The 13,275-nt window shown below is 44.1% G+C and overlaps 1 protein-coding gene across 4 annotated transcripts in view; it reads left to right on the top strand.

The window, feature by feature from the left end:
- Positions 1 to 4,756: 4,756 nt before the first annotated feature.
- Positions 4,757 to 13,275, top strand: part of C21H1orf226 (chromosome 21 C1orf226 homolog) — a 281,417-nt gene continuing 272,898 nt past the window's right edge. For 2 of the 4 annotated variants that reach the window (XM_074349721.1, XM_074349722.1), the window contains exon 1: positions 5,296 to 5,338. Coding sequence is in view for 2 of the 4 variants with exons in the window: in XM_074349719.1 (XP_074205820.1) it covers positions 5,234 to 5,338 (105 nt within the window). In the remaining 2 variants the exon portion in view is untranslated. Of the gene's footprint in view, positions 5,339 to 13,275 lie in introns of all 4 variants that reach the window. The other 2 variants (XM_074349719.1, XM_074349720.1) reach the window with 2 other exon arrangements.

Consider the following 13,275-nt stretch of genomic DNA (forward strand, 5'->3'; position numbering starts at 1 on the left):
CTGAGTGGGCAACGTGGAGACACTTTGGGACCCATGATCCTGAGGCGTAATAGGTTGCAGCTTTATCCACTTTCATCATCCTTTTGTGTGGGTATGGGAGACCAGTGCAAGGACAACCCTCCAGACAGTCTTGTAATATGGAAAATCCAATCATCTGCTTTAGTGCCATTTTTCAATTGTAGCTTAAATAAAAGGGTCAGGAAACATATGTTGTTTTCTTTTCTTTTCTGGGGGTGGGGAGGAGGGTAATCTTTCTGAATTAGCACCCTGGGTCATATCACAGTTCAAACATTTCCCATGGAGTGCAGTCATCTCAGCCCCATGTTGAAGGCCTCCCTTCTCGGCCTCCAGATCTATTAGTCTTATCACCTCTGTGCTCCAGTAGGAACTCTCCATCCTATAAGCTTATCTCCTCACTGTCCCCAGAAGACACTTTGCAGATTAAAGTCTCTACAGACCCTGTTTCCATGTTTTCTGCTCTCTTCCTGCTCTGTTCTTTATATTAAACCGTTTCCTTTTTTCAGGCCAGACTCAAGCCTCACCTCCTTCTTAAAGTCTTTCCTGATCATGCTGGGCCCAGTGATTTTTCTCCTTCTTTTCCCTCCTGTGACACTTAGAAATGATGCCTCTCATTTTATACTTTGATCATACTTAGATTACCTTCTGCACTGAAAAGTCCCTGTCGCATTAAGGGTGTATCTATTTCTCTCATAATCCCTGCTACCTGTGGGAAACTATTATAGCAGGCATATTTGTTAAATATGATTTTATTGCTTTTGGCCAAAAGCTGCTGAATCAATAAATAGTTTTCACCTAAAATATTAAGCAGGGCCAAGAAACACAGCTTATTAACTTTAACCTGGAAGAGAATCTTTTGAATTAGAAGCAAGGAATGGCTATACCATCCAAGAGAGATTCTTAGAAGAATTTACATGAAAAAGGGAAACCCAGCCTTCTTACTACAACTAAAAATTCTTCAGACCTTGCTCCTTTCTCTAGATCTCTGAATTCCTCACAAGTGCTTCAGGTGAAAGAGGGTTGTTAGGTAGCCTGCAGGCCCTCTGAAAACAGCAATAACCTTCGATACTATTTGTTTCGTGCCTTTCTGGTCCAGGGATGGGTGGGGAAAGTGCTAAAGAAGGCAGGAGCTCCAGCCACCTTCTTCCCACTCAACCTGCCTTCCCTCTTCCTCTCATTTTGCCTGCACTGGAGAGCTGTTGAGGAAAGCTTGGAACCCAAAAGACATTCCTGTCTGGAAGTCAATTAGAAAGAGTAGTGAATTTATAAAAATACAACATGTATAATGTTGTAGAAAGAAAGACTTAATTTTAAAACAGAATTAAATGACTCAGGAAATGCAGCTTGCCCTTGTAGAGGGGTTTAAGTGGGGGGAGTCAGTTTCAATTAAGGGGAAAAAATATGTAGGCCAGCATCAGAATATGGGATACCTTCTAGAATATTTTTTATGGGGCAAACATTCCAAATTATTGCTTACATAATAAAAGATCATAATAAACCACATTTGAATTAGAGACCATTGGTGATAGAGGATGCTTTTTTGAGGGGGTTGCAATCACTTAACATCTTTACTGTCACCTTTTAAAATGGGCTAATGAAATCTATATGCCTAGGGAGACAGTGTCAGGTAAAAATGGTGCCACAAAAAATAATATGAGCTTTTTGGAACTAAGTGTTAGCTAATGGAAAGAAATCATTACATGTTGTTAATATTTAACGTTATTATTTATACAAAGATTTTGTGAGTTCTGTGTGTGTATCTGAGCAGTTTTGAGAAAACTGATATATTCTTCAATCTTTGTTGGTTATACTCATGAAAGGATTCCTAGGGCTTATTGCTCTATGACCTACACAAGCTAATTCTCTCTCTCAGCCTCAGCGTCCTCATCTGTAAAATGGGGATACTCATTTCAAATGGTCAAATGAAACAATGCACAGGAAGTGCTTAGCATGGCAAAGCAGGTATTTTATGATCAAAAGCAAATTAATTTTCTCAGTTCCAAATATGTGCTAAAAATAAAGTTTGCTGTCAATTTATTTTTAACCCATATTCATGTGATAAAAAGATTACTGAGTTAGGAGTTCTAGTCTATAGTGATGACTAGGCAAATTATTTAACCTCTCTGGGTTTCTATTTCTTTGTCTTTATTTAAGGGGCTGAATTAGAGGATCTCTGGGTAATTTCCAGTTTTAAAGTTCTGTGTTAGGAATTTTTTTCCATTTCATTTTAAAACAAAGTTTTAATAAAATTTAACATAGGAAGTATTGTATGCTTTAACAATTTATTTTAATTAAATGCACTTCAGATTAAAAGTGTATTATGCAATGTTTAAAGTACAGAAGGATATGGAAATTGATACATGTACCTGTCATTCACCTTAAGAAATGAAACTTAAAAAAATACATTTGGAAATGCTGTGGGTGAAATTCAACTATATTTAAAGGTGCAAAAACAAGATTGAAATCACTACTGAAAAAAAAAGGAAATTACTTTGGACGCCATTGTTTCTGGAAGAAGGGTGTTTTTATGCCTGTGTGGCTCTAACATTAAATTAGGTGGAGGCCAATGCAGAGGACAGACCTCTCCTTTTTGGAACATTTCATTCAACTGAAATGGAATAAATATAGCTTAGCAACAAAATACACCTAAATAAAACATGGCCCCTGAATTTGATACACATGTCATTTGCAATAAGAAGCCTTTCATGGCAATCCAGGCCAATGGAAACACTTCTTGACAAAGAATTGGATTCAAATTCTGGCTTCTTTCCTTTCTGCGTATGTGACCTTGGGCAAGTTATATAACCCTCTATGCCTCAGTTTCTTCATAAAATGAGGCTAAACTTAGGGTTGTTGTGAATATTACATGAGATAATACAGGTAAGGCTCTAAGAACAATGCCTGATACAAAGAGAAAGCTCAATGAATATTAGCTATTATTCCATAAATAATTATTGGATGTCTACTGCATAGTCTCTGTACTAGATCCTGAAATATCTTTAGGGCTTCAGCTTTTTGTGTCTGGTCTACAAAGAATATGTTACAGAATGGGATATGAAATTCTGGGAAATTCAACAGTCCAATGGGACCCAAATTAATCTAGAAAAAAATGCCATTTGGAGTGCAGAAGACTTTTTAAATTCAGGAGGGAATATGAGGTGTAAATGAAGTAGTGACTTAAGGTCTTGCCTTTATGTTGTTGAGTGCCTGTGCCAGGTTTCAGAGAGTGCATTATGATGCATACTAAAACCATGGTGACATTCAAAGAGTCAAACATGCCTGATTAGACTTTCATGCCCTGTATTTATAAAAAGGTTAGTGGTGCATTTCCTCAGTGCAAATTATTTCTGGCTCTTACTAATATTTACGACTATTGTAAAGCCTATACAGCATAATGGATGTGACTGATTTCTTTTAGTCGTCAGCTTGCTTTTATTTAAGGAGATATCCCAGAAGATGCTACATCCTGACCAATAATTTCAGCAGATAGAGTAGGCAATACACAGGGAAGGACAACTGTGCTTTGCTACTATGGGACAAAATAAGAAATACAATTATGGCAGTAGTGCATTCTCTTATATATATTTATCATGGAAATGGAATAGGAAGACATGCCTTTTGCAAAAAACTTCACTATGATGCTTTATGGTGATTCCAAGACTTGACTATACAACAAGCAGTCAATGATGTTTGGTTTTCAAGTTACCCTGGGTGAATATGTCCAAAGGGTATTAAAAGCAGGTTTAAGTTGAATTCCACAGAGAAGCTGACCATTTGGTCTCAGGGATCTCAAGTTGGGCTGGCTTTGGCACTGACTTATTTGGGTTGCTTTTGGTGACTTTGGGGTCATATTAAGCCATATGAATCATAGTTATCTGTACCTGTACTCATGGGGTTTGACAGACACTAAATAATTGGTCACTGACTTTGCTTATGGCCCCTTCATTTGCACATTTTGCATGGCAATAACTTGCTGTAAAGGAGAAAAGTGAATGGGCTTCTTCCTAACAATGGGCAAATTGAACTGAAGCACTTACTAAGATAGGAGGAATACTATAACAGTCAGAAATAACTTGGAAGCTCATTTTTCCATACCCACTTACAGGTTATTCAAAAAAAAATTAAAAAGGTTGTGGACTCTCTTGTCCTTAGTACTTTTTATTGCCTACTCCCTTTCCACAAGGCTGATTGTTGACTTCCAAATACTGAAAACATCCTCAAAGGCATTACCCTTCCCAACCCCCACCCCAAATACACAAGTCACAAAACCCTGCTCAAGAGAACACAAAGCACCTGAGATAGTCCCCCATCTGGGTGCAGTCTTGATTCTGCAGAAAAAGGGGACTCTCAGAATTAATGATCTGGATATATTCGGGTGAGGACTTGGGCCTTCCCAGTAAAACATAAACAACAAACACCGCCCCTCCCCACCGACAAAAACAAAAACAAAAAACCCAAGGCGCTGCTATTGCTATTAGCAGCCTGGTTCAGAATCTGACTGTAAAAAGCAAAAAGAGGACCGAGCCTGGGTTCCTGAGACCCCGGCTACCTAGGGCCGGGGCGAAGTTCCCGGGGTCGGGCCACGGGGAGCGGGCAGGGCCGGGCGCCGCGCTCCCGGGGACTTTCACCTGCTCGGCGGGCAGCACGGGGGCGGACCCGGCGGCGGGCGGGGCTTGGGCGCCCCGCGGGAGGAGCCGGCCCGGGCCCGCCCCGCAGGAGGAGCTGCTCGCCGGCGGCTGATCCGGCGTCTCCGTGACAGGCACCCCGCTCCGCCACCGCCACCGCCACCGCCGCCGCCTTTTCTTCCTTGTCCCGGGCTGTCCGCGCCACTGCTCCAGGGCCGGCGCCGCGCCCAGTCCCGCCGCGGGCCGCGCGCCCACCGCTCCCCTCCCCCGGCCCGGGCGCCACGCCGCCCGCTCCCGCCGCCGCCGCCGCCCCCGCCGCCCTCCTCGCCGGCAGGAATTGCGCGGCCACAGCGCCGCTCGCGTCGCCCGCATCCTAGCCTCCCGGTGCCGCCGGGCCCTCGGCGTCGCTCCGGGTCTCGGCTTCCACCGCCGCCGCGCGGCCAGCGCGCCCCCAGCCCCGCGACCCTCCGCTTGTGTTCCCTCCACGCGCCGCCGCGCCCGGCGCCCACATCCCCTCCCCAGGGTCTGGCCAGTCCCTTCCTGCCGCCGCCACCGCCGCCTCTGGAGAAGCCGGTCCACCGCGGGTCACCATGCCCAGCAAAACCAAGTACAACCTTGTGGACGATGGGCACGACCTGCGGATCCCCTTGCACAACGAGGACGCCTTCCAGCACGGCATCTGCTTCGAGGCCAAGGTGAGGGGTCCCCGGAGAGGGGACTGCCCGGAGTGGGCACTGCCCGGAGTGGGCATGTCTGAGTGGATAGGATGCGCAGCCATCCCGGACGTAGAGCTGGTGGGTTAGGCTGATCTGGGGGCCTTCCTCTCAGGGAGGATGACTCCCCCTTGTTAGCATAGAATTCCGCGGGCTTCTGCCCAGAATTGCTAATGAGCAACTGCAAAGTTTGAGCGGTATTGCTTCACCTTCATCCTCCCACCTGCAGACTCCCCAATCCTTACCCGCTCCGGACTGATTGAGTTACTTCACCTGAGGAGGTGAAGCCGGTGGGTGAGCGCAGCCTGGAAACAGTTCTTTAGAATCGGTTTAGGGAAGCTCTGGTATTTATTTACCTGTTGGGATCCCATGCAAGAGGTGTTTCCAGGAAGGTCTTTTAAAGGGGAAGTATTTGCTTCCTGATTAAGGAAAATAATACCAGGGTGGTTTTTGTTTTTAGATTCCAGGTAACCCGGGCCAGGTGTCAGATTCACTTCCTAAATGCCTTATTTGCCACGACTCCTTTGCAAGTGCCAGTCATTGAAGGTGGGGGGGAGGTGTGGTGAAGCTGCTGCCCATTTGCTAGTTTTGTGGCCTAATGTTAAGTTTCAGCAGCTCATAGGGGACCGCTGCTGAATTTATCGAAGGTGACTGGAATTTTCAGCTCTGAGCCCCAGGTCTGTCCTTGGGAGAGGGGGCGGGGCGGAAGCCTCTGTACTGGACCATCAGGTGTGAGTAAGGCTGCCCCCCTGTGATGCACTTCCCAGGGTGAGGAGTTCTAGTTACTGAGATTACAACTGGGGATCCCACTGCCCATCATCCGGGAAGAGTGCTTCTGCTCTTCCTTCATGCTGCTTGATGCCCCCAACCTCCCCCCAAAGACCCAGGGATGCTCACATCTACTGTGTGCCTGTCACTGATAAGTGACAGAAAATATTGCCCCTGCAAGTTGATTGTGTCTTGCTAGTTTTGAAAAGTTAATACTTTTGACGTGAAGACAATTTTGCTCTTCATTCCCTTTTTCTCTATTTCCTTCATGACTTTGTAGATGCAGGGTGTTAGCATCTCAGGCAAGGGTTACTCCATCAGGTGGCTATTTCTTTCAATTTGTGAAACATCTTTTCCAGTGTCTGATATGAGCCCAATGTGGTTAGTTATCTTTAGTTATCTTTAGATTTTTTCCTTCTCATGAGATCCTTTTCTTTTCTTTTCCTGGAATAACCGTCCCCTAACCATATTTGCTAGAGCTCGGAGGACGCCCCCTGTTCCCCCAGACATCAAACCCTGCAGTGGAATGCAGAGCTGAATTACTGGGTATGGCTGGGACCAAAATGGGGCTGTAGCCAAGATCTTATCTTGCTTCTCTCAGAATAGTTTTGGTTGGTCTAAGATAGGAAGTTTGGGTTAATTTTTGTCTGGGCCTGTTGCTTTGGTGAGCAGGTTTTTAAATTTTGAGTTTTTAAAGTTTGAGTTTTCATTACAGTCATGATTTAATTTGCTTCAACGTGTATAAATTGGGGAATTGGCTTTTATCTTGTTTGGTTCACCAGTGCTCTGTTTTGCAAGAATTAGTGGAAAAAGAGAGATCAGAATTAAAGTATTTTTAACCTTTTTATCCTTTTCACACAGTCTCTGCATTTGGTCCTAGCTGGGTCTCGTAAACTAGTACACGTAAGAATCACCAGGTGAGATTGTTAAAAAGTCTGATTCTTGCCATCCTCAGTTCTAGTATGATACATCTGCAGGGAGCCCAGGACTGTGCACCTCTAAGGAGCATTCCAGGTGATTTAATGCAGGTGATTGGGGCCAGACTTTGAGAAAAACACTGATTTGAGTCTTGCCTCTGACTTGCTGGATCTTACTCTCCCTTTCCCAACACCCAGTTTCTTTTCTAAGCAAATGTCTGGGGGCTGCGTGCTTTAGTTCCTATAGTAACTTCCCTGGATTCACACACTGGTTCTCAATAAGAGGAGGGGGAGCCACAGTTGGTCCCAGCTGTGTTCCCAAAGCAGATCTGATCTGAGACATAGGGGACCAAGGGTTCTGCTTTGAGAATGAGGAGGTTGTGGAGAAAGGACAGGGCTGACTTTGAGGACTGGGTCCTAACTCCCAGCTCTTTGTAATCGATGCTGGACACCAGTACATTCAAACCATGTCAGCCAAGACCTGAGTAGAGGTGGAAGCAGAGGCTTTTCTGTCCCACGTGCACCTGGCAAGTGCTTCCTTGTTTTGGAAAAGCACAGGTTATAAAATGTAAATGTATTAGTGCTGCCTTGTCAGGTACCCTTGGAAAATGAGCCCAGGTCTTTCACTCCCAAGGGCTGGCAATTTTTCAGAATCAACACTGGATGAGGTGACTTTTTGGATGGATGCCTCTCATTTTCAGGGTACTGTGGAGATTGAAAGGTCATGGCTAGGGTTGAAGGGCATCTGGGTGTCAGAGGTTTTGTGCACTTAAAAAAAACACCATGCACTTAATTATTGAGCAGAATCCTAGAGGTTTTTCACCTGCAGTACTTCATGTAATTCTCACTGCTTCCCTGGAGGTGGGTCTCCTATGTTTTATAAATGAGGATATGTTGCCTGCTTTAGTGCACACAGCTGTGTATGGCAAAGCCAGGATTTCAACCTGGGAGCTTTAACTACAGACTCTCAAATACAATGCTTATTCATTTAATAAATTTTATGGAGCGTTCATTCTGTGCTAGGCAGCGGTCTGATTCATGGTTCACCAGTGGGCCATCCTTAGGTTGCTGGCCTCTCTGACTCTGACTTAGAAAATTATTCAAACTTTTGATGCCTGGCTCTTTCCAGATATCCTCTTAGGCTGGGAGCTACTCTTAAGGGATGCCGCTCTCTGTATTCAGAAAGGGTGCCTGACTCACTGATCATTGTGATGGGTGGGTGGTAAAATCTAACTCGCTTGAAAGCTTCTGTGGCCCCTTTGTAGCTGCCTCTGCCTCTCCCAGTATGCCTTCCTCGTAGCTAGTGCCATCAACTGACTGTCTCTACTTGCTGAGTGAGCAAGAGACGTCTAGTGATGATGGTACAAAGAATAAGAGTATTAATAACATACTTGTGCCTTACATTTGTAGGTGATTTTTGATTTGCATGGGACTTTCACACACAGAGAACTTTCCTCATGTGAAAATGGGAGTTTTAGTGTTACCTCCATTTTTCAGATGGAAAAATTGGGGATCAGAGAAATTAATTTGTCCAGAGTCACAGAACTGGTAAGATGAGAACATAAGGATTATAGCTGATATTTAATGAGCCCGTACTATGAGCCATGTATTGTTCTAGGTACTGCTTTATTTAATCATCACATTTCAGCGCTTTGACTCCTGGTCCATGGTTCCTTCACCTGATCCTGAAGCAGTATTCCTAGCATTAGTTGCCTAGTCCATCCACTGATCTGGGCATATGTGGCACAGCCTGTTAGAACTGGAAATCACCTTAGCTTACCTCATACAACCTCCTCATTTTGTAAATGAGGAAATTGAGATCCAGAGGGAAGTCACTGACCCAAGGTTATGTAGTTAGATAGGAACAGAACCAGGACTCATCCCTAGTTTCCTGACTTCAAGTTGGTTTCTGTTATCTATTGCTGCTTAACAAGAGACCCCAAAACTCAGTGACTTAAAACAACATCTGTTTAATCTGCTCATGATTTGTGGGTCTGGAATTCAGGCAGAGCTTGGCTGGGCTGTTCTGTTGCACATGGTGTTGACTGGATCACTCACTTGGCTTCATTCAGCTGTGGCTGGGCTGGAAGATCCTAGAAGACTTCACTCACATGGCTGTGCCTTGGTGGTCCTCCATGTGGCGGTTCTCTCCCCTGGGTAGCTTGAATTTCCTTATACCATGGTGGCCCTTTGGTCTGGTAGCTGATGGCTCAAGAGGGAGCGTTCCAAGCAGTGAAAGTGGAAGCTCTCAAAGCGTGGCCTCCAAAGTGACAGTGTCACTTCTGCTGCATTCTGTTGGTGAAATCAGGCCATAGGCTGGCTCAGATTCAAAGAAAGGAGAAGTAGACTTTACCTCTTGAAGGGTCATTGTCAAGGTCATGGTGCAAGAGTGTACGTGGGATGAGAGGTACTGCTGAAGCTGCATTTGGATCAGTCTCCCACAAAACTTTGTGTTCTTTCCCCTCTGTGTATACCTTCTCCAGCAATGTCGAGTGTTCTTTGAGGACCTTGTCTCATGTTTCTGTGTACAATGCCCTACCCCAACATCAGGTACATATGTATTACCCCTGCTCCTCCCTCAACTAGAAACCAGGTACTCTTATCTAAGTCTCAGGAGGCAGCTGCAGAGAAGAAACAAGAACTGGTTAGAATTCAGTCCAAGATGGTGGGAGATTTGACTTCCAGTGGACCTTGAGCCTCATAATATGCTCATTATAATATATTAATATGCTAAATGACACACTGACCAGCGCCATGACAATTGACAGTTACCATGACCACAATCGGAAAAGTCCATACAAGAACTGAAAAGCCCGTACAAGGACTGATTGGCTCCATCACACCCGGAATGAGGACATGATGGCAGACGCCTCCCATAAAAGTCCACGTGGCCCAACTGGGGCCAGAGCTGTCCCTACTGGCCATCTTGGCTGACGGCTTCCAACTCGAGTGCCTTTTCCTCACTTGAGTGGTTTTCTTTCCTTCTCCCTGCTCAGACACTTTCCTTCCTTTTTCTCTTTTAAGAAATAAAAGTAGTTTCGCTCTGTCCCTCTGTGACAGCTGGGAATTCTTTCCAGCTGGCAGGCAAGGACCCACACTTTGGTGGGCCTCCTAATTTTGGGGTCTCACTAATAGCTAACAAATGGTGACATATATAGCTGGACAATATTAAATTATTTGTCAAGTGGAAGAAATTACCAATTGTGGAAAATCTGAAAGCAGTAAATACATTGTCTTTTTGCTGAATGATTTTATGGTTTTGGAGCTCTTAGTCAAATCCGAACTAAATTCTCTGGCCATATTTTCCTCCTTGCTAAATGACTTCACTGACTGATGATTTCCATGATGTGGGTTTTAGAGATTCCAATAACCCCACACAGCAGGCTGCCTGTGGATGCTTCTTGAACAGACTGTCTTGAGGGCTTCCAGATTAGGACATTACATACATTGGCTCACCATAAATGGAGTGTTCTGACCCAAAACTTAAGCCTGTAGTATGAGATAAAGAGCTCTCGGAACCAGCCACACCATATCCAGGGTGTGGGCCCTCCCCCTGACACCCCACAAGGATCCTGTCTTCCAGGATCATGAATCAGGGTCGGGTCATCCAGGATTGTGGACCAGTAAGGATTCTGGTGTATTCACTGATGTCATCATTGAAGTGGAGGTTTATTTCACCTTATTAGGTATTTGTCCAGATGCTTTAAAATCCATTGTTGTTTTCTGCCTGGTTCAGATGAGTCTTTAGGGGGCGATAAGTCTCAAAGATATAGCACCTCTCTAAAGTGATGACTTTTTATCCACCCTTATTTTGCTCTTGGGTGCCCCAGGGTGTTGCTCCACAGCTGGTGTTTTGGGATTTGATGGGCAAATCTGTTTCTACCTTAGCTGTACATTTCATGATTTTGCCATGTCTCCTTTGCCCAAAATGTCCCAGTCCATTTAGTCACATTTACAGTCACATGTAATGCTGACCCTTGCCAGTCATCCCTGTCCAAGACCATAATTAGACTCATTGGTGATTATCACTCATAATGCTGCCACTTCCAAGAACTCAAACCTTCAGAATGCTTTCTTTGACTATCATTTCCTGCCTCATCTCACCTCATTGCCTTGAGACTGCCCTTAACTCCTCAGTGACCTCCTTCTGCCTTTATTCTGTTCCCCCAGGAGCCTGGGGCCATGCCCACGACTCTTGCCATCCCACCCACTTTCCTGCCCTACACGGCAAACTTGGTCTCTGCTACTTTCCTTCTTCCTTCCTGTTTCTGGAAAGAGAATTTCCTTCCTTCCTCTGCTTCCTTTTTCCTAACAGCTTTATTGAGATATAATTCACATACCATAGAATTCACTAATTTAAAATGCATAATTAAGTAGTTTTTGGTATATTCATAGTGTTGTATAATCATTACCACAGCCAATCTTAGAACATTTTCATCACCTCAAAAAGAAACCCTGTACCCTTTAGCTATCATCTCCCTATCTCCGCATCCACCCCAGCCGTAAGCAACTACTAATCTACTTTCTATCTCTAGATTTGCCTATTCTGAACATTTCATATATATGGACTCATAGAATACTTTTTTTTTTTTTTGGTAATTGGCTTCTTTCCTATCATATCATACATGTAGCATGTATCAGGACTTCATTCCTTTTGTGGTCAAATAATGCATGGACATACCACATTTTATTTGTTTATCAGTTGATGGACATAAAGGTTTTCTTTTTTTTGGCTGTTATGAATAATACTCTGTAAACATTTCGTGTGTAAGTTTTTGTGTGATACATACTTAAATTTCTCATGGGTAGATAGGTAAGAGTGAAACTGCTGGATCCCATGGTAACTGTGTTAACCACTGTGGGGCTGCCAGGTTGTTTTCTAATGTAGCTGTACCATTTTACTTTTCTACCAGCAGTGTGTTAGGATTCTGATTTTTCCACCTCCTCACCGACACTTGTTATAATCTGGCTTTTTGATTCTAGCCGTCCTGGTGGATGTGAAGTGGTTTCTCACTGTGGTTTTGATTTGCATTTCCCTGAAGAATAATGATGTAGAACATCTTTTCATGTGTTTATTAGCCATTTGCAAATCTTTTTTGAAGAAATGCCTATTCAGACCCCTTTGCCCATTTTTAAGTAGGATTGGCATCATTATTATTATTATTATTATTATTATTATTATTATTATTATTATTATTATTATTATTATTATTATTGAGTTGTAAGAGTTCTTTATATAGTCAAGTTCGTTATGTAGATCTGCAAATATTTTCACCTATTCTGTGGGTGGTCTATTCACTTTCTTGGTATTGGCTTGTGAAACACAAAAGTTTTTATTTATAAAGTCTGATTAATTTTTTTCTTTTTCCCTCTTTTTAAGACTCACCTGCTCTCTATCTGCTGCTAACCCACGTCTCCTGAGTCTTTGTTCATTACCCAATTACACCCCACCCCCACCTTTGCATGGTTCCATCTTCCTCCCCGCTTGCTTACTCCTCTGCCCTGTACTATGACCTTCCCTAAGTGAAAACTCTCTTCTCTCCACCTTTTTCTTTATTAACACGTTGTCCTCTTCCTTTCACAGCCAAGCCTCCTGAGAGAGTGGTCTACTCTCTGCAGTTTCCCAATATTCATTCAGTCCCTGGCTGTGTCCTTCTTGCTTCTATCCTGGCTGTCATGTAGAAACTGTTCTACTGTCACCCTTCTCTGTCTTCATCCTTTTTGAGTTTTTTCCCTGAGCAGCCTGTTCTTGTCTTTCTTGGGATGCCTCACTCAGCTCTCTGTGTAGGATCTCGGTTGGCCGTGCCTAGCCCTCTGTCCATACTTCCTCTTCTTTGCTGGCTGCTCTTTCCCCTGCACTTTGACTTCTTAGGTAAGTGCTGCATTCCATCCTCCTTCTACCTCCCACCTCTTCTCCTATACAGGCTGGCTCCTGGATCTCTAACTCCAGACTCCAGATCTTTATTTCCAGCTTCCTGCTGGCCATCACTACGCCAACGAACATGTTGCAGACTCCATTACTCAACAAGCTTAAATTCTAATTTCTCTGCTTACTTCCTACTTCTTTTAACGACCCCAGCATCCTCTTGGGCACCCAGGCCTGATACTTTGGAGCAGTGCTTGAATCCTTTCATATAACAGTGGACTCACTGGCTGTTTATTGAGTACCTGTAGTGGCCAGGCTCTTCTCTCCTGGACTCCCCACTTCAGATCAGTTGCTGCATCCTTGAATTT

The sequence above is a fragment of the Camelus bactrianus genome, chromosome 21 (genome assembly GCF_048773025.1).
Source record: "Camelus bactrianus isolate YW-2024 breed Bactrian camel chromosome 21, ASM4877302v1, whole genome shotgun sequence".
Lineage (NCBI taxonomy): Eukaryota > Metazoa > Chordata > Mammalia > Artiodactyla > Camelidae > Camelus > Camelus bactrianus.